General features: G+C 57.3%; 1 protein-coding gene across 9 annotated transcripts in view; it reads right to left on the bottom strand.

Annotated features, from left to right (window-relative positions):
• SORBS3 (sorbin and SH3 domain containing 3) overlaps positions 1–18,301 on the bottom strand; it is a 32,231-nt gene that overhangs the window by 6,947 nt on the left and 6,983 nt on the right. For 3 of the 9 annotated variants that reach the window (XM_055116363.2, XM_055116361.2, XM_008977225.6), the window contains 15 exons: positions 13,956–14,112; positions 13,583–13,700; positions 11,653–11,846; positions 10,365–10,428; positions 7,197–7,235; positions 6,639–6,705; positions 4,480–4,570; positions 4,188–4,274; positions 4,036–4,089; positions 3,203–3,289; positions 2,685–2,731; positions 2,074–2,213; positions 1,845–1,897; positions 1,690–1,736; positions 1,383–1,497 (listed from right to left, as the gene is read on the bottom strand). In XM_055116363.2, coding sequence (XP_054972338.2) covers positions 1,383–1,497; positions 1,690–1,736; positions 1,845–1,897; positions 2,074–2,213; positions 2,685–2,731; positions 3,203–3,289; positions 4,036–4,089; positions 4,188–4,274; positions 4,480–4,570; positions 6,639–6,705; positions 7,197–7,235; positions 10,365–10,428; positions 11,653–11,846; positions 13,583–13,700; positions 13,956–14,112 — 1,360 coding nt within the window. Of the gene's footprint in view, positions 1–1,382; positions 1,498–1,689; positions 1,737–1,844; positions 1,898–2,073; positions 2,214–2,363; positions 2,603–2,684; positions 2,732–3,202; positions 3,290–4,035; positions 4,090–4,187; positions 4,275–4,479; positions 4,571–6,638; positions 6,706–7,196; positions 7,236–10,364; positions 10,429–11,652; positions 11,847–13,582; positions 13,701–13,955; positions 14,113–16,548; positions 17,246–18,301 lie in introns of those variants that run through there. The other 6 variants (XM_055116365.2, XM_024929823.4, XM_003823591.5 and 3 more) reach the window with 5 other exon arrangements.

Below are 18,301 nucleotides of genomic sequence, written 5' to 3'. Positions count from 1 at the left end.
GAGCAAGGGAGGCCTAATGATACCTATCAAATCAAGAGCCTGAATTAAACAACAACCCAACCCATGGGTCAAAGAGGAAGTCACAAACGAGATGAGAAAACAGTCAAGAGTTGATGAAAAATCAAAATGTGTGAGATGCAGTTAAAGCAGCATTCTAGGGAAAAATGTTTCAAATCAATAGTCTAAACTTTCATCCTAAGAAACTTAGAAAAATAACAAATTAAACCAAAAGCAAGCAACAATAAGCAAATAATAAAGAAGCAGAAATCAATGAAATCGAAAACAAAAATGAGAGAAAAACATCAATAAAATCCAAAGATCAAGTAAATTAATAAAGCTCTAGACAGAATAAGAGAAGACGCAAATTGCCAACATCAGGAATGAAAGAGAACATATCAGCCGGGCACAGTGGCTCACGCTTGTAATCCCAGCACTTTGGGAGGCTGAGGCGGGTGGATCACCTGAGGTCAGGAGTTCGAGACCAGCCAGGCCAACGTATAATGAAACCTCGTCTCTACTAAAAAATTACAAAAATTATCTGGGTGTGGTGGCGCATTCCTGTAGCCCCAGCTACTTAGGAAGCTGGGGCAGGAGAATCCCTTGAACCAGGGAGGTGGAGGTTGCAGTGCACCAAGATCCCGCCACTGCACTCCAGCCTGGACAGCAGAGCAAGACTCTGTCTCTCCAAAAAAAAAAAAAAAAAAAGAAAGAGAAGACATCACTACATATTTTACTGACATGAAAAGGATAGTAAGAGACTATAATGAACACCTTTATGCCAGTAATTTATTTGGATAACTTGACATATTTTAAAAGTCACAAATAGCAAAGATAACCTATCGCCCTTTATCTGTCAAGCCCAGAACCTGTCTCTGGAATCAAAAGACCTGGATTCAGATTCTGGATCTTTTACTTAATAACTTTTCACTGAACCTTGGCATCCCCATCTGTAAAACAGAGATAATCTATCACTCTCTGGGCAGTGAGAGGAACCAGGGCGGTAATACACCTGAAAGAGGTTATGCGTGTATACGTGATTTATAAACTGTTGCACACTTCCCACTCTTGCTAGTTGCCATTAGGATGATTTCCAAAGACAGCTTTAGAAAGACGGATCTGAATGGTGAAAGTCTGGGACACGAATGGTTGAGGAGCTGGCTGCTGGGTCCTCCCCTGGGCTAGGCTCCACCCTCATTTAGCAAACATTTCCTGGGGTCATGCACAGCATTGGGCCAAGCCCTGTGGGGGCCAAGGACAGTTCTGAGACACGCCCCAGCCCCTCACAGTTTTTTGCTTTAGGAAACCCAAGGTTTGCACTAAGTCTCTCCCAACCCCTGCGCCCTCCCAGCCCAGCCCCACTTGCTCTTGTCTCTCCTGCTCACCTCCACATAATTAGCAGGGAAGATGCCCAGGCGGCCGTGGTGCTCTCCCTCCAGCCAGTTCTTGTCCACCTCCTTGTGGATGTAGACAATGTCACCCTTCTGCAGAGTCAGCTCCCTGCAGGCGGGGACAAGGACCGCAGGGTAAGCTGAAGCCTTCCCAAGCCTCCTTCCCTTCAGACCCTGCCCAATACACCCCAGTCCTCTCACCCCTTGGGGATGCCTACTGCAGCCCAGTCCCCCTCCCCATCCCCCTCTGGGATGGCAGAGATTGCCTTGGGTGGAAGGGGAGGGGGAAGAGGGCGCTTACTTGGGGGACTGCGCCTGGAAGTCAAACTTGAGCCTGGCGGCCTTCCTCTAGGCAGGGGAGAGGACAGAGTGGGCTATCTCAGTTGGGCGGGTGGCAGATCCAGGATGGCAGCCTTGGGACCACTCCAGGTCCCCCACACCTGGTCCCCTCCTTACCTTCTTCTCTTCCCTCCTGGCTGGGCTGCCCCCTCCGTTAGAGGCACTAGGGTCTGTGGAGAAGCACAACCTCAGCTTGGGGAGGCCATACCTGGGGGATGGGGTTGCACCCCCACCTAGGGCAGGCACTGGCAGAAGCAAGGGGCTCTGTGACCTGCCACCTCTGGGGCACCAACATGCCTGGTGGGTGGGCAGCTCCGTGAGAAAGAGAGCAGGGCTGGGTCCTTACCTCGGGTTGAGGAAGGGTAGACAAAGTCCCTCCGACCTAGGAAGGGGCTTCCTCCATCAGCCATTTTGTGGGGGCTCAGGGACCGGGCGGAACCCAGGTAAGGTGCATGTGGGTAGCTGGAGCTCCAGGCTGAGGCCGGGCTGCACGGGGCACAGCGACTGAGCCTCCAGCCTGGGGCTCCGCACCCCACCCTGGTCACCCCTAGACCGCTCTGACCCCCATCGCCCCCATCCCTGCCACCTCCTCCCAGGGCGTCTCCCGGGTCCTGGGCTCTCCACAGGATGTCCTACTTCCCGAGTCGCTGCGCGGGGAAGGGTGAGGCCCGGCAGGGCCCAGCGGGAGTGCCTGGGCCGTGGCGGGGCCGCCCTAACCGCGCTGCGCCCCCGGCGGCCGCGACCCCCGTCCTCTGCTCGGAGTTAGCTGCCCTCGGTGGCGCGGGAACGGCGCCCCGCAGAGAGTGGCGCTGCGGTCCCTCCCGGACACGGCTCTGCGGTTCCTTCCTCCCCCGGCTGGGCCCCGCGATCGCCCCCGTCCGCCCCTCCCGGCCGCGCCACGTTCCCTCCCGCCCGGCCTGGGACAGCCCCCTTCCTCCTCCCGCGTCTCCCACTCACCCGGCCGGGGGCCGCTGCTCCGGGGCCCGTCGGGGCGCCGGCGAGCTCTGCGCGGGGAAACGGCGCAATCAGGGCCCGCGACCCCGGGACCCAGCGGCAGCCGAGGCCGCCGCCTCCGGAAAAGTTCGCGGCTCGGGAGGGGAGGAGAGCGGGCGGGACGCGGGGTCCTAGAGGCGCCCGCGCGGCCGATCCCGGGAGCAGGGCGGGAACTAGGGGAAGGGGCGGGGGTCCCCGAGGCTGCGGCCCGGGGGCCGGACGGGGCGGGCGCCCGGTCGTCGGGCTGACGTGGAGTCCGCTTAGAAAGGCTCCTCGGGGTCACTTGCGAAAGTCGACGCCCTGTATTTTATTTATGGAGGAGCGAGCCCGCCAGCGCCCAGGAGGGCCCGAGGCCGGTGCGCGCCGCTGGAGGCCGGACCTCGGCTGCCCGTCCTCCGCCCAGCCCAGCCGCCGAGGCTCCCGGCTCGCCCCGACCCTGCGGTCGCCGGCGTGCCCCGCGGGTGAACCCTGGGGGCTGGTACCTTGGGGGACGGCAGTCGGGTCTCAATTGCCCGCAGGTCCTTGTCCAGCTCGGCGCTCAGCTTGGCCAGCTCTCTCTCCAGCAGCACCTGGGGGCGGGGAGAGGCTGGGCAGTGAGGGGCAGCGCACGGTGGGGGTGGGAGGCAGCGGTCAAAGATCGACTGTGAAAAGCAAGGCCAGCGCACCGGGCCGGCGTAAGGGCAGGCCTCAGCGCACGGGCCGGGCTCCCGCCGGGAGGTGTGGCCCAGGGTGCCAAGAGGGCATCCCCGCCACGGCCTCTCACCTGCCCTGCACGCCCCGGGAGTGCCTACGCGCTTCCTGATCCCACGATTCCGCAGTCCTACCAGTTTCTGCCAAGTTGTGTCTCTGTTCCAGCACCAATGGGGTTCCCCATTTCCTCTCCCATCTTCTCCCGCCCTCCAAGGCCTGGCTTCACTGTGCCCATCCAGGTTCCCCCGCCACCCCAGGGACCGGAGCCCCCACCCCCACGCTGCTTCCTGCCAGCCTCTGCTACGGGTCTTCGCCGAATCAGGCCCTCGGAGCTTCTCAAGGGTCCAGCTCCACCTCCAAGAATATTTCCTGATAATCCCAGTGCGCACTGACCACTCGCTTTTCTGCTCCTGCTTTGGCCAACACATATTTATTTAACACATGTTTACTGAGCGCCTCCTGTATGCCAGCCACTGTCCTGAGTGCTGGCATTACAGAAATAAACCATGTGGGACTGGAGAGAGAGCTCTTAGTTGGTGGCCTATGCCCATGGTTACCGGGGCCACCAAAACCCTAATCTCCCTGGTTTATCAGGCTGCTGTCCCCAGCACCCTGCAGCACTCACCTCAATGGGCTGGGAGGGCTTCTCACCAGGGTCGTCCACCAGCGGTTTCTTGGGCTGAAGGGTAGAAAGGGTGTGTCAGAGCAGGTGAACTCACTTTCCAAAATGTATCAGCTGAGGGTGCGTGCACACCCCGAGAGCCAGCCAGCACTCACCCTCTGCCCAGTCTCTAGTTCCTGCAGAAACTGGTTCCAGGACTCTTCCGTCCAGACATTGTCTACTTTTTCCCGGCGTCTGAGCACCTGCGTGGAGGTGGGTGGGTGTCAGCTTGTGAAGAGGGCTACTGGGACACTGGCCAGGCTCAAAATGCAGGCTTGCAGGCCCCTGCCCTTCCCCTGGGCCCACAGTGTCCTCCAAGGGATTCAAGCTGAAAGGACATCGTGGCATAGGGTCTTGGCCATACAGCATACAGCTGGGGCTGACCAGGGACTATGCTGGGTGGGCTACCTGATTTGGGGGCTGCAGCACAGTGGAGAATGCTCCAGGTCTGTAGTTGAAGGTGCTTCTAGGTAACTCTTCAGAGTGGTCCCAGCTTCTTCTAAAGAAAGGGAAGGACATCTCTTCAGCTTCCTTTTAGGGAGACTGAGGCAGAAGCCAGCACACAGCCCTCTCACCCTGCCCTTGTCCCTGCTGTGGGGTCTACTCTGCCTCTGACTGCCCTGCCGTTACTCTGGAAGCAAGGTTAAACTGTGGAAGTGTGTGAGCTCCAAGCTTAAATTCCAGCTCTACTGTTTAGTGGATGTGTAACCTTTGAACAAGTTACTGATCCCTCAGAGCCTCAGGCTCAGAACCTGTAATATAGAAATGATTTGGTGAGAGAACATATGTGAGGTGCCCGGGAGAAGGCCTCACACATATATTTGCTCCAGGTGTGGCCCGACCCTCTCCTGTGGGCCTTTTTGCTGAAGTGTCCTGTATGTGTGTTTGGTCTGGCCCCATGACTGTGGCTATGTGCGTCTGTGCAGCTTTGAAGAAGCTTGTCTTTCTGGGTGCTGTGGCTGAGTGATCGTACACCCACGGGCAAGGAAAGCCAGAGGCAGCCCTGCCCTGCAGCTCTGGCCAAGTTATTTCTGCTCCCTGGGCCTAGTTCCATGAGGGTGCTGGATTCAGTGACTCTGTCTGTGAGACCACCCCAGCCACTGCAGTACAGCATGGACACATCTGCCTTAGCTCCCCTCCAGGGCCCCTTGCTGGCTGGCTTACATGGAATGTTCCAGCCTCTGTTTGAAAGTTTCCACTGAGAGGAACCACTGTATCAGGCTTATCAAATAATACAATGTCTGACCAAGGGTTGGGATTTGTTGGCTGTAATAATGGCTCCATTCTGATTTTGGTAATAATAAAAGTGACTGTGAGAATGTCATTCCTAACCTAAGGAAGCAGTAATCATAATTTTTTTTTTTTTTTTTTGATACGGAGTCTCGCTCTGTCGCCCAGGCTGGAGTGCAGTGGCGCAATCCCAGCTCACTGCAAGCTCCGCCTCCTGCGTTCACGCCATTCTCCTGCCTCAGCCTCCCGAGTAGATGGGACTACAGGCACCCGCCACCGCACCCGGCTAATTTTTTGTATTGTTTTTAGTAGAGACGGGGTTTCACCATGTTAGCCAGGATGGTCTCGATCTCCTGACCTCGTGATCCGCCCGCCTCAGCCTCCGAAAGTGCTGGGATTACAGGCGTGAGCCACCACACCCAGCCTTGTAATCATAATTAAGCCTGTATATTACTAATGTTTGTGCAGGCTTGCTATGTGCAAAACATGATGCATGATACACACATGATCACACTGAACCCTCTGGGCATTACCACTTAAAAGATGGGGACACAGAGGCTCAGACTGAGTGAGGTACCCACAGTCACATGGCTAGTGGCAGTGCACAGGCTTAAACCCAGAACTCAGCGTCCAAATCTTGAGCCCTTTGCCTCTGAACCTTATCGGTGATGCCCAGAGCTACGGGCCAGTTTCAGCCATGCTAATGAGACGAGTCCTTCCCTGCAAGGGAATAAGAAACTCAAGGATTTAACTCTGAGAGCAAAGATCCTGATTCCCACGGTGGTGCTGACCCCGCCAGGGCCCCAGAAGCCGGGCGGAGCCTGTGGTTTGCACAGAGGAAAGGAATGTCATCCTTATCCCTCCAAGGGGCTCCTCTCTCCGTGCTATCAGGCACGGAGATGCCTGAACTTGGGTTCTTCCATATCCCTTGTTTTCTCTCAGGTTGCAAAGTGGACAGCGCCAGGTCCAAGTTCCCCTCAACAGTTCTGTCCACGGCTGTCCTGGCCGCCCCACTCCCGGTCTCATAAGACCGGTGGGATCTTTGGGGCAAAGAGTTCCTGCTGCTGACCACAAACGCATCACAGGCGTTCCTGGCCAGGAGCGGGTGCCAGGTCCACTCTTGCCTACCCTTCCCCTTTGACCCTGTAGGGAAGAGAGTCTATGGGGGTGGTGGAGACCCAGAGATGGGACAGAGCCCAGACGGACACGGAAGTGAGACCCCACTCCTGGCTGGGCTCCGAGGCTGTGCCGGCTGTGGTCACGAGGGGGCGCCCGTCCCATGGTGTCTCGCGGGCCGCGCCCCTCCGCAGCCCTCGGCCCCGCCCCACTGTGCTCACCCACTGGAAGATGCTGCCGGGCCGGGCCTGTGGGCAGGTCTTTGCTGGGCTCCTAGATGCCTGGGGTCTGCAGAGGAGGTACACGAGGAAAGCATTGAAGGTGGGAGGAGACAGGCCGTGACTGGGGCTGAGGGTGCCTGGGTGATTATTTAGAGTTTCAGCACCACCCCCTTGCTCCTGGGTGGATGGTGGGGGCAGGGTGGTTGGTGCTCAGGGACACTGAACGTGGGCATTGCCCTCAGAGCTTTACGACGTTTACTACATCTTCAAAACAACTCCGAGTAGGTGATGATCTCATCTTATAGATGAGGAAAGGGAGGCCCAGAGAAATCCCGGCCAGGGAGTGGCAGAGCGCGCGTTCCCCGTGCAAGCTGAGGCTGTTAATTACCACCTACCGGGGGATTTGAAGTGCTCTGGAAATGAGCTATAAAAACCTCTCAGGTTGAACTGAGCCAACTGGAGAGCCCCAAAGCCAGGCGGGGCTGCAAGTCCCAGCCCCAGGGAGGGGCGGACGCAGGCGCAGGGCTATGGCAGGCAGGTGGGCTCGCATCCCCTCACCTCTGGGTGGCTCCTCGAAGGTCCAGTCCAGCTGCAGGTCTGCAGGAGCAGAAGGGACCAGGTCATGGGACGGGGCAGAAAGCAAGGGCAGGGTGCCCTGGGAGGCAACCTCAGCCGCTCCCAACATCCCTAGAGTAGGGGGCTGAGGGCTGAGTCAGGGCCTGAAGAATGTCCCAAGGGAGGGAAGGAATTAGGAGGGCAGCTCTCTGGAGGGCTTGAAATGCCTCTGGCAGGCTTGGGGCCTAAGCGAGCCAAGCGGGCAGCCGCCTTGCCCAAGCCCTCCTGCTCCTCCCTCCCTGTTCCCACACACACCCTCTCCTGACCTTTGTGGACTTGCCCTCACCACTCAGGCTGGGGAAACTCGACTTGCACCCTCTTCCAAACGCTTTCCTTCCCCATTTGCCCAGACCCACTCCTAGCTCCTCAAGGTGCCTGGGAATTTCTGGGGCTTCCTGGAAAGAGCTACTGACCCACTGCTCCCCACGGCGCGCGTGCACACACACACACACACACACACACACACGCACTGCAACGGCACCTGCCTAAACGCCAGCCACATCACCCCTCACTGGACCCCACACCCTCCTCTGACTCCTGAATTTGTCTGCTTTCCCCCATAGTAAACTGTAACCAGTGACCATAAAGACCACACCATCTCCAATCCCCCTACTCCCCGTCTCCCTAAACAGGCTTTTGCTCACCACTGCCCAACCAGTCACTCTTATCAAGGATGCTGGTGACCTCCACATTGCCAAATCTGACAGTCAATTCTAAGTCTTCATCTTACTCAACCCATCAGCTGCATTTGTCACCACTGGTCACATTTTTCTTTTGGAATTCCCTTTCCACTTGGCCCCAGGGAGATCTCTCCGTTTTCCTCCTACCTCCCTGGCTCTACCTTCTCAGTTGCCTTTTTGGTTCCGCCTCATCTCTCAAACTTCTAAGCATCCAGGTGCATGGGGGCTCAGTCCTGGGGTCTGTTTGTCTCTCTATCTCCCTAGGTGATCTTGTCTAGTCTTATGGATTGTTGTTTTTCAGAGACAGGATCATGCTATGTTGCCCAAGCTGGACTTGAATTCCTGGGCTCCCAGGAATTGAATTGAACTCCTCAGCCTGCCAAATAGCTGAGACTGCAGGTGTGTGCCACCACACCCAGCTAGTCTTAAGGCTTTTAAAACGCCATCTATTCCCATGTTTCACAATCTTGTCTGCTAGTTAAAAGTTTAAAGTTTCCCCACTAGAATTACTGGGGAAACTTTAAATCAAAATCTCTCTCTCTCTCTCTTTTTTTTTTTTTTTGAGACTGAGTCACCCAGGCTGGAGTGCAGTGGGGTGATCTCAGCTCACTGCAACCTCTGCCTCCCAGGTTCAAGCAATTCTCCTGCCTCAGCCTCTGGAGTAGCTAGGATTACAGATGCACACCACCATGCCCAACTAATTTTGGTATTTTTGATAGAGACAGGGTTTCGCCATGTTGGCCAGGCTGGTCCCAAAATCTCTTTTGAATGAGTCCCAGGTATTTCCATCTGCAGTTTTAGACCTCGTCGCGTGAACTACAGACTTGGATATCCATCTGCTTCCTCAACCTCTTCACTCAGAGGGAACATGTGTCTAAAACTGAACACCTTTTTTCTTTTTCTTTTCTTTTTTTTTTTTTAGAGACAGAGTCTTGCTCTATTGCCCAGGCTGGAGTGCAGTGGAATGGTCTCAGCTCACTGCAACCTCCGCCTCCCAGGTTCAAGCAATTCTCCTGCCTCAGCTTCCCGAGTAGCTGGGATTACAGGTGCATGCCGCCACACCCAGCTAATTTTTTGTATTTTTTAGTAGAGATGGGGTTTCACCATGTTGCCCAGGCTGGTCTCGAACTCCTAAGCTCAGGCAATCCACCCACCTTGGCCTCCCAAAGTGCTAGGATTACAGGCGTGAGCCACCGCGCCCGGCCTGTGAATGCTACTCCTACAGTCTTTTCTGTTTTGACAAATGGCAACTCCAATCTTCAACTTGCTGAGGTTTAAAACCATCCTTGACTCTCTCTTCCAAGCCACGTCCAATCCATCAGCAAATTCCAGTGACTGCAGTGTATTCAGAGTCTCATCCTGTCCCACCAGGGCCACTGCTACCGCCCTGGTCTAACACACGATTATCTCTCCCCTGGATTGAAGCAAAGTTGTAAAGGTGGCCTTTTCTCCCTAGCCCTTACCAGGCAAGGGAACTGGTTCCACCATTCCTTTCCCACCCCACAGCCAGGCACAATCTTTTCAGCCATTACTTGTCAGAGCATGGCACTCTTCCGCTCAGTGGCTCCTCCTTATTTGCACCGTAAAAGCTGAAGTCCTTATAATGGCCCACAAGGCCCCACGTACCCTGACACCACCACCTCTCTGACTCCATCTCCCACCACATGCTCCTCGCTCCAGGCCAGGATCTCCTTGCCCGTCCAGAACATGCTTCTACCTCTGGGTCTTCGGAGCTCCCTTTGCTGGAATGCTTCCCCCAGCTCTGCCAGGACGACTCCTTCACTCCCTCCATGGTCTGATCAAACACCACTTACAAATGACCTTCCTGGCCCCTCCTGGGTGAAGGAGCAGCCTCCCTGCATGGGGCACTCTCCTAGTCTGGCTTTATTTTTCCCTAGCCCTTTCCACCATCTGTCATGTCAAAGGTGTGTCTGTTTATTGTGTGACTTCTTTTGATCTTTGGCACCTAGAGTAGTGCTCAGCACGTGGTACATGCTCAATAGATGGTCAAGGACTCACTGAATGGATGGGTGACCTTGGAGCCAGCTCATAGGCACCCCCAGGGTTGGCTGCATTTTGAGTTGTGGAAGAAAGCAATGCCTCCAGTAAGGGAATGACCGCTAACAGTGGCATTCCAGCCTGGCAGGGAAATCAGAGAGGGACTTCAGGAAAGGAATGGCTTCTCAGTCCCCTCAGAGGACACTGGGGGACAGTGGCTGGTCAATGTTCTTCTTGGGGATGCTCTAGAGACCGCTGCTGGCCCCGAGTACAGGGAGGGGACAGCCTATTTTCAGGACTACTCATTAGAGCCTGGGAGAAGGTGGAGAAGAACCCCTTGAGCAGCTAAGTCCCCTTTTCTTTCCCTGTCTCTCCAACCCCCAGGGGCCAGAATCCACTTTGGCAGGGAGAGGGCCCTGGAAGGGTATCTTACCTGGCATTTTCCGGTGAATCTGCTGGAACATTCTCCGGTACCAGTCTCTGGGTCTGTCAACACTCTGGGATCAGAAAATGCAAAGTCAGTCCTCCCTGCTTATTCACCCTCCCAATATCAAGCCACAAAAATTTTTCCCTAGTGAGTCCCTTCTCTGGCCATCCCTGAACCCCCCATAGGTGGGCTGGGAAATGCTTCTCTTGCGATCTCTTTAATAACAATAGCTTCATGTAACATGTCCTATATAAGTAAGATATATGACAAGATCTCCATCGAAGTGTATGCAATAATGATGTTATGAGATTTGGGGCAATTTACGTTTTTTCTCTTTGCTTTTCTTTATGTCTAGTGTTTCCACAAAGAACATTTTTCTTTTGTGGGGAGACAGGGTCTCACTGTGTCACACAGGCTGGAGTGCAGTGGCATGATCATAGCTCACTGCAGCCTCCAATTCCTGGGCTCAAGCAATCGTTCTGCCTCAGCCTCCTGAGTAGCTGGAACTACAGTCGTGCACCACCTTGCCTAGCTAATTTTATTTTATTTTATTTTTTTTTATAGAGACAGGGTCTCACTATGTTGCCCAGGCTGGTCTGGAACTCTTGGTTTCAAGCAATCCTCCCGCCTTGACCTCCCAAAGTGCTGGGATTACAGGCGTGAGTCACTGCACCTGGGCCAAAAATGACAGCAATAATGTAGGAGTGAGATGCGTGTTTCACATCACCTGCTTCATCCAAGCCTCAAAACAGCCTCAAAACAGGAAGGGAATGTTACCAGCTCCAATTTCCAGATGAGAAAATGGAGCTGGCTCAAGACACGAAGGTGGATGGAAAAGGGCAGGGTATCCCCAGTCCTAACTGGACCGCCGGATCCTTCCACGCTTGCCACAGTGAGAGACCTTCTCACACAAGACTCACTCACTCATTCAGCCGGTCAGTCATTCATTCAGCAACCATTTCATGAGCGTCGTGACAGGCCCTGGGGATATGAAACTAAGAGAGGGTCCCCTGCAGCCTCAGCCCTTACAGCAGGGGTTCTCTACCTTTGAGACCCTGATGAGAGTTCTAGATCTGTACCCCGCACAAACCACTTGAGCAACTCAGGCACACGAGGGTGTCTGCAGCTTTATGAGGTTTACAGCCCCTGAACCCCACCACGGTTGAACCCCTGCTTAATCTGGGATGGTTTGGGTGCGGCCTTTATTGCCCCACCCCCACTTTAATGCACAGAAGTGCAGCTCCCTGTAGATCCCTGGGCCCCATCTCTCCGTGGCCCCCAGCCCTGGACTCACGGATCGGGGGGCAATGGGCATGCCGCTCTCATCCACGGGCCCGATTCCCTCGTACTTGACCCAGCGCTTGTCCTGACGCTTGCTGTCCTTGGTCCACGTGGCTGACCAGTTCTGGGTGTGCTGGGAGGCAGGGATCTTTGTGCTTGCAGAGGGCTTGCTCCCAGGGCCTGGCCAGGTCTGATACCATGCAGGGTCTGTTGGGTGCGTGCAGGAGAGCATTAGTGAAAGGCAGGGGTCTCCACCTGAACCTGTGTGTCCCTTAGTTCCTCAGAGCATGGATCTCTGTGGGTTCAAAGTTTCAACATCGCCTTGTTTGTTTGAGTGGATGACTCAGAGCACCACGGGCCTCTGTTTGTTTAAGTGAATTTAAATGGATTTGATCTTGAGAATGCTGTGCCTGGCCCTACCCCCATCCTTCTTTCCTGGGACTATCCTAAGTGCTTTCAGAATAAGGTCTGGAAATCATTACTTGTAGAGAATGCAGGGGACATCCCAGCTGGGGTGTGGCAGTAAAGATACTGGGCTTGGAGGGGACAGACTTGAATTCAGACCCCAGCTCTACCACCTATTGGCTGCCATGGCCTGGGGTACATCAGTCACCTTCTCAGTGTCTCAGTTTCCACTTCTGTAAAACAAGGGTCATTGTGACAAGGATTCAGTGACATCTAGCGTGTGTGACTGTACCCAGCACAGTGCCTGGCACACAGTCGAGAGGCTCTCAGTGAAGGTCAGAAACCCATTCCCCAGACATGGTTGTGACTGAGTCCTCAACTTACCCATAAGTGTTAGCCTCTAAGTAGCTAGGGCAGCAGAATAAGGGCTTTGAGGCCAGATGGACAAGGGTGTGAATTGCAGCTCAGCCTCTATGGCTGAACATCTCTGCGAATGGGGTTCCTTACTGGGAAGCTGTCAGTCATCATCACCCCTACTTTGTCAGGATATCGAGGGGTTAAACGAGGTGAGCCTTGTAAAGTGTTTTTACAGTGTCCAGCACGCTCTGGGTGTTCCATAATTGTGTGGGTGTTTTTTTTGGTTTTGTTTTGTTTTTGTTTTTGTTTTGAGACAGAGTTTTGCTCTTGTTGCCCAGGCTGGAGTGCAGTGGCACGATCTCAGCTCACTGCAACCTCCACCTCCCAGGTTCAAGTGATTCTCCTGCCTCAACCTCCCAAGTAGCTGGGATTTCAGGCACCCGCCACCACACCCAGCAAATTTTTGTATTTTTATTAGAGATGAGGTTTCACCATGTTGGCCAGGCTGGTCTCGAACTCCTGACCTCAGGTGATCCACACACCTCGGCCTCTCAGTGTGTGTGTGTTTTAAGTGACAGGGTCTTGCTGTGTCATCCAGGCTGATAGAGACAGGGTCTTGCTATGTTGCCCAGGCTGGATAATTGTTAAATGAATAAATTCCTTTACACAGCACCTGTCTTAGGGGAATGCTCGATAAAGGATGTCACTTTAGGAGAGACATGTTCAGGGCTGGCCTGCACCCAGGAGTTCCCAGGACCTCTGGACTGGGATCTAGAACTGCCTCTCTAACCTCCTTCTGGGCAGCCTGTTGGGCCTGAATGGGACAGTCTCCAGCCCTTCCCAAGCCAACAGATACCCACATCACCTCCACCCTTCCATCCCTAGTCCCTGTGGGAGGTCCTCCGGCGCCCAGGGCTCCTGCACGCTTCCTTTCCCTGGCACCAGGCTGGAGGGCAGGGGAAGGGATGCATCAGCCTGCTCTCCCCAAGCGGGTGTCTCTTGCAGAGTCAGCAGGCTCCACAGGGAGGGGCTCGTAGTGAGCCCAGAGGCCTCTGAGGAACCTCCTTATGGCCTTGAGAACCCCATCTCCAGCTGCTGCCCCTCCCGCTTGACACAGGGCAGTGCCAGATGGCAGGGCCCTGACCCTCCATCTCCGGCATGAGGCTCCTGAGCAGACCTACCCGGGTGCCGGGAAGCATCTCGTCTTGGTGTGTAGCCCCCATTGCACACAGTCCTGGGCGCGGGGTCGTGGAACTGGAAATTAAGGGTGTTGGAGCCACCATTCCGGATCACGGGCACCTGCGGGGAGGGGCCAGGAGCGGCAGCTCAGGGCCCAGCAGGGCGGGAGGGAGGGATGGCTACTAGGCACAGCCCACACCCCTCGGTGACAGTCCCAGGCCCGCCTGACGATTTTGTGGGAAACCAGCGAGGCCCCCCAGAGCTCTCTTCAGCCCTCCCTCCATCCCTTTCATCCTCCTGCCCCCACCTGACATGCTAGTGTCCCAACCAACTCCGGGGCCCGCAGGACACCCTCCTCCCTACTGACTCACTCACCCGTGTCCCCCGGGAGGAAGACCCTATGTGGGACTGGAGGTGGCCAGGGATGAAGTCGTCCAGGCTGAGCCCAGCAGGGAGGCTGTGGGGTGGGCCCTGCATGCTTGGGTCAAGGTCGGAGGACTCCGGGCAAGCCAGCTGCTCCTCTGCGTGTCCTCTGTGGGCAAGGAGGAAGGAAGGGAAAGCCCTGCTAGGCTAGGCTGCCCATGCCCTCTTGGCTCGACCCTGGGATAGGGGAGGAGGGGCCAGCTGTGGGAGGGGGTCAGGACCAGCTGGGTACTAGCTCAAGGACCCAGGAAACAGGCCACGCCAGGCACCCGCCTGCAGGCTGCCCGTGCCTGCCGGCTCCCAGGGGCACAATGGGCCACTTGTTAGGCCCAGGGCAGGAGCTCCGGGTGGGAGTGGGGGAGGGGGAGCTTGGGTGAGGAGGAGGGGAGGGGCTGGCCAGGAGCCCGTGGGGCTCTCCCTGCACGGGTGCAGCCGGCTTCCCCACTCCCCCGGAGGGAAGGCGCAGGGGAAGTGGGGCAGCCGGCAGAGAGGGGGCCTGGGATCACAGGACTTTGTTTCAGTTCCCTCTGCCTCCCCCAGGCCGTGTGGGCATCTCTTGCCTGCGGGCACAAGGGATTACTCAGCCACCCGCCCACTGCCCTCCAGGAAGCAGTCAGCAGGGCCTTAAGCCCAATAGGGCCAAGGGGAGCGTCAGGGGCATTTCCAGGCAGCAAGACCCACCCTTGCGAGCTCACAGGGAGCATCGGGCCCTTCTTTGGCCTCCTTCACAGAATGAGGACTCAGAGGGCTCCGGGTGGGTGGAGACAGAAGCGGTGGGTGAGGGCAAAGCTGAACCTGCTCATGCCCACGGAGTGTTGGTGCTGAGTGCCCTGGGGTGTTCTGCATGTGGGCAAATGTGCACGCACATACACGCGCACCCTGGCTCCACTTTCTCCCGCCCCTCCAGGCTGTTTTGTGAGTGCAGGGTCTTCCCTGGCAGCACCATGCCTGCCCGCAGCCAGCTTCTTCTGCCTCATCCCAAGGCTGGGGAAGGGGAAGGGAACCCTAGGCACCCAGGGAATGGAGGGGCAAGAGGGGAGCCCAGAGTGGGGGTGCAAGAGGACAAAAAGGGGCTCCCAGTTTGGGGTGTCCAAGGGGGCTTTTTGACCCAGAGCAAGGTGCTACGGCGTCCATCCCTCCGCGTCTTGGCTGCTGGACTGGACCAGAAACAGCCAAGCTCTGCCACTGCCCAGGACTGGATGGAATCAGGTTTGCCTGTGCCTGTGGGGTCCTTGGGGGCTCTCAGGGAGGGCTGCAAATGCATCGGGCGGAGCTGTGTGTATGTGTGTGTTGGAATCTGGGTGCAGAGCTGTGAATATGACTTCTGGGGGACCACCGGAGGGACCACATGAGCTGCATGGGGGTTGTGGGTACAGAGGGGTGTCAGCTGAACAGTGGTGGGAGGTGCAGTCATGTGAGCAGTGGAAGAGTTGGGGGCCCAGAGGGGATGAAGGTAGAATAAGGCTGGGATGACTCAGCCCCTGGACCCAGCTCCTGCCCAGGGCTAGCGAGGGTGTAGCCAAGGCTGGGGGCAGCTCCTTGTCTCTGGTTTGAGTTTGTGGGGACTCCTGACATTTGAGTTGCTGCGACACAGCTCTTCTGTGCCCATGCCTGACTGGGGGGAGTGGAGGGCTAAGGCTGGAGGAGGAGCAGCTCCCCAGCTGGGTCCAATTAGGACTCCCACCAAAGCAAAACAGGCAGACACACCCCAGTCCCCACACTCCACCTCCCCTTGCAGGGGGAAGTTGAGGCAGGGTGGGGTGGAAGGTCAGGAGACCTGGAGCTGGTCGGCTCCTCGCAGCACCCCTCCCTGCCCAGCTGACTGCTTCGGGCCAAGTTGCAGCTCAGCAGCTGCCGCCTGGGCCATCAGCTGACAGCGCCTTCCTTCCCTGACCTCCCCGCCCACCTCGTGCTCAGTGAGAACTGCTCTCTTGGAGGATGGGCAGGGCAGGAGGTCCCCCACGACCCGTAGTCCCCCACGACCCGTAGTCAGAGGTTGCTTACCCTTGGTGCCCCCATCTGCCCCTTCTCAACCCTGCCCCTTGTGACGCCCCCCACCCCAGGAACCTCCAGGGAAGGATGGTCTGAGTTCTTCTCTTGGCAGCCAGGTCAGGAGACTTAGGGAGGACATACAAGGAAGAGGGCAGCATCTGGGGACTGGTCCCCCATGTAGCAGAGAGCAGAGGGGTCCTCCCAGAATTCAGACCGCCCCTCCAGGCAGGCAGCCAGCCCCGGGAGCGGGAGAGGGGAGGCGGCTCTGCTGGGGTGGGCACTGGCCTCCCTGCTCTGAACACTGCCCTGACCTTGGGTGCCTGGCCCTAAGAGCTTTCCCAGGTATTTCTCAGCGACAAGGCCACGTGGACAAGGACAGCTTTTCTTGAATTTCGCTTTTTCTGGTATGAGGGCTGGTGGGAGGTACTTCCCACCTCTTCCCAGAGTTTGGGACGCGGACCCCGGGGAGGGGCTAGGTGCGGTTCCCTGGGGTTGGGCACGGATCCCTCTCGCCGGCCTCGCCTACTCCCCGCCCCTCCTTCCCCGGACCTACCTTCCCCGGCGAGCAGGTGGCTGGGCCCGAGGCCGCCCGGGAGCGCAGGAGCATCCCTGCCCGGCTGCTGCCTGGCGCGGGCGCTCGAGGAGGAAGGGCAAGGAGAAGCGCGGGCCGTCGCGGCCCTCGTGACCGGGTCAGGACGGGCCGGGCCGGGCCGGGCGCCGGAGGAGGAAGAGGGAGGCCGAAGGGGCGCGCGCCGGAGGCCGGACCGTGAGAGTCGCGCGGCGGGGCGGGCGGAGTTTGGGTCTCGGATCTGGACTGCGGGCCGGGGCTGGGCCGGAGAGGAGGGGCGTGCGAGTGCTCTCCGTCCGTCGGGGCGCGCGCGGGGACACTGGTGGCCCCCTGCCGAGGAGGCCGGGCCGGCGGGGAGGCGGCGCCGGGAGGGGCCGCCGAGGGTCCCCGGGGAGCCCTCTCTGGTTTCCCAGCTGCCATCCCGGCCCCTACCGCAGGGCTGGCGTCGGGGAGGGGTCGGGCGGCCCGACACGGGCCACTCAGAGTTTCCAGCGACATTTCCAGAGTGTGGGAAGCGAGCGGCCTCCCAGCGGAGCCAGGACAGGGGCAGGAGTGATGAACCGGGCGGAGCCAGGACAAGGGGGCAGGAGTGGTGAACTGGGCAAGCCGGGAGAGACGGACAGGCCGGGAGCGAGATGAGGGCGCCCCGCAGGCAGAGTGGCGGAGCGGACCAGGGGAAGGCCCCGCCGCCCCTCCGCGCTGGGGGAGAGGGTGTGCCTGCGGCGGCGCGCGGCCGGTCGTGTGCAAACAAACACGCGCGCGTACACTGCAAACGTGGGGACGCTCACACACGTGCAAGCACAGGGAGGAAATCAGCCCAAGGGAGCGGCCCCCCTGGGCGTGCCGCGCCCCTAAAGAGGATAAGGGTGGGGTCCCTTTGGCGGGGATGGGATTAGGAGGGTCTTGGTGTTCCCAGACACTGTGTTTGTTTTGATCTGCCTGCTTTTCCGCTGTTCTCGTTGCTCTGAGCTGGGTCCCCAGAGCCCCGGCCCTCCGGCTCCCCATCCATTCTGGTCATCCCCTCTCCCTGTCTCTGCCCCCAGCCTCTGTATGGCACTTCAGAAAGTGGGAATGCTTAAGGAACATTGAAGGACCGTGGAAACACTCTGGAATCCTTTCTGGCCCTTGAGTTGGCTCAGGGATCCCCAAGCCCCAAACCAACCAACCAACCAATAGTTACTGATCAACTTTAGATACGAGCCGGGAGTGATCAATGCTAAATTATGAAAACTAATGTAATCTCCTGCATTCCTACTGGGTGTCAGACTGGTGCCAGAGGCCACGAGGAGTTTTGGAGTGTTTTCCAAGCTCACCACTCAACTCAAAGTTTGGAAAGAAAGAGAGTAGAGAAAAGACTAAGTGATTTTCAGTCCCTACCACCATTACTGCTTTAGTCTTATCTTCTCCCTCGTTCTGGTAAAGGAGCTCTCCCCATTGCCTTGAAACATCACATGTGAAAGCTGGAGGAGATGTTTGGGTTGAGAAGCTTCAGATAGGCCTGCTGGCCTCTAGCGCCTGCGGGGCTGTCATGTGGACACACAGCTGCACCAGCAGCAGTGGGACCACTGGGGGACACAGCATAGGGAAGCAGGTCCAAGGCTTCCCAGGACAAATTTTTACATGATTCCAGGGGTTCTGAGTCTGCCAGTTGTGGGGCATCTATGTAAAAGCAACTGTTGCACTGAGCGGGGAGCTGAACAAGATGACCTTGAAGACTCCTTCCAAGAACCTCTGACTC

Source organism: Pan paniscus, chromosome 7 (genome assembly GCF_029289425.2).
Source record: "Pan paniscus chromosome 7, NHGRI_mPanPan1-v2.0_pri, whole genome shotgun sequence".
NCBI lineage: Eukaryota > Metazoa > Chordata > Mammalia > Primates > Hominidae > Pan > Pan paniscus.
Note: the sequence above shows the minus strand (reverse complement) of the source record. Positions and strands in the feature narration are given on the sequence as shown.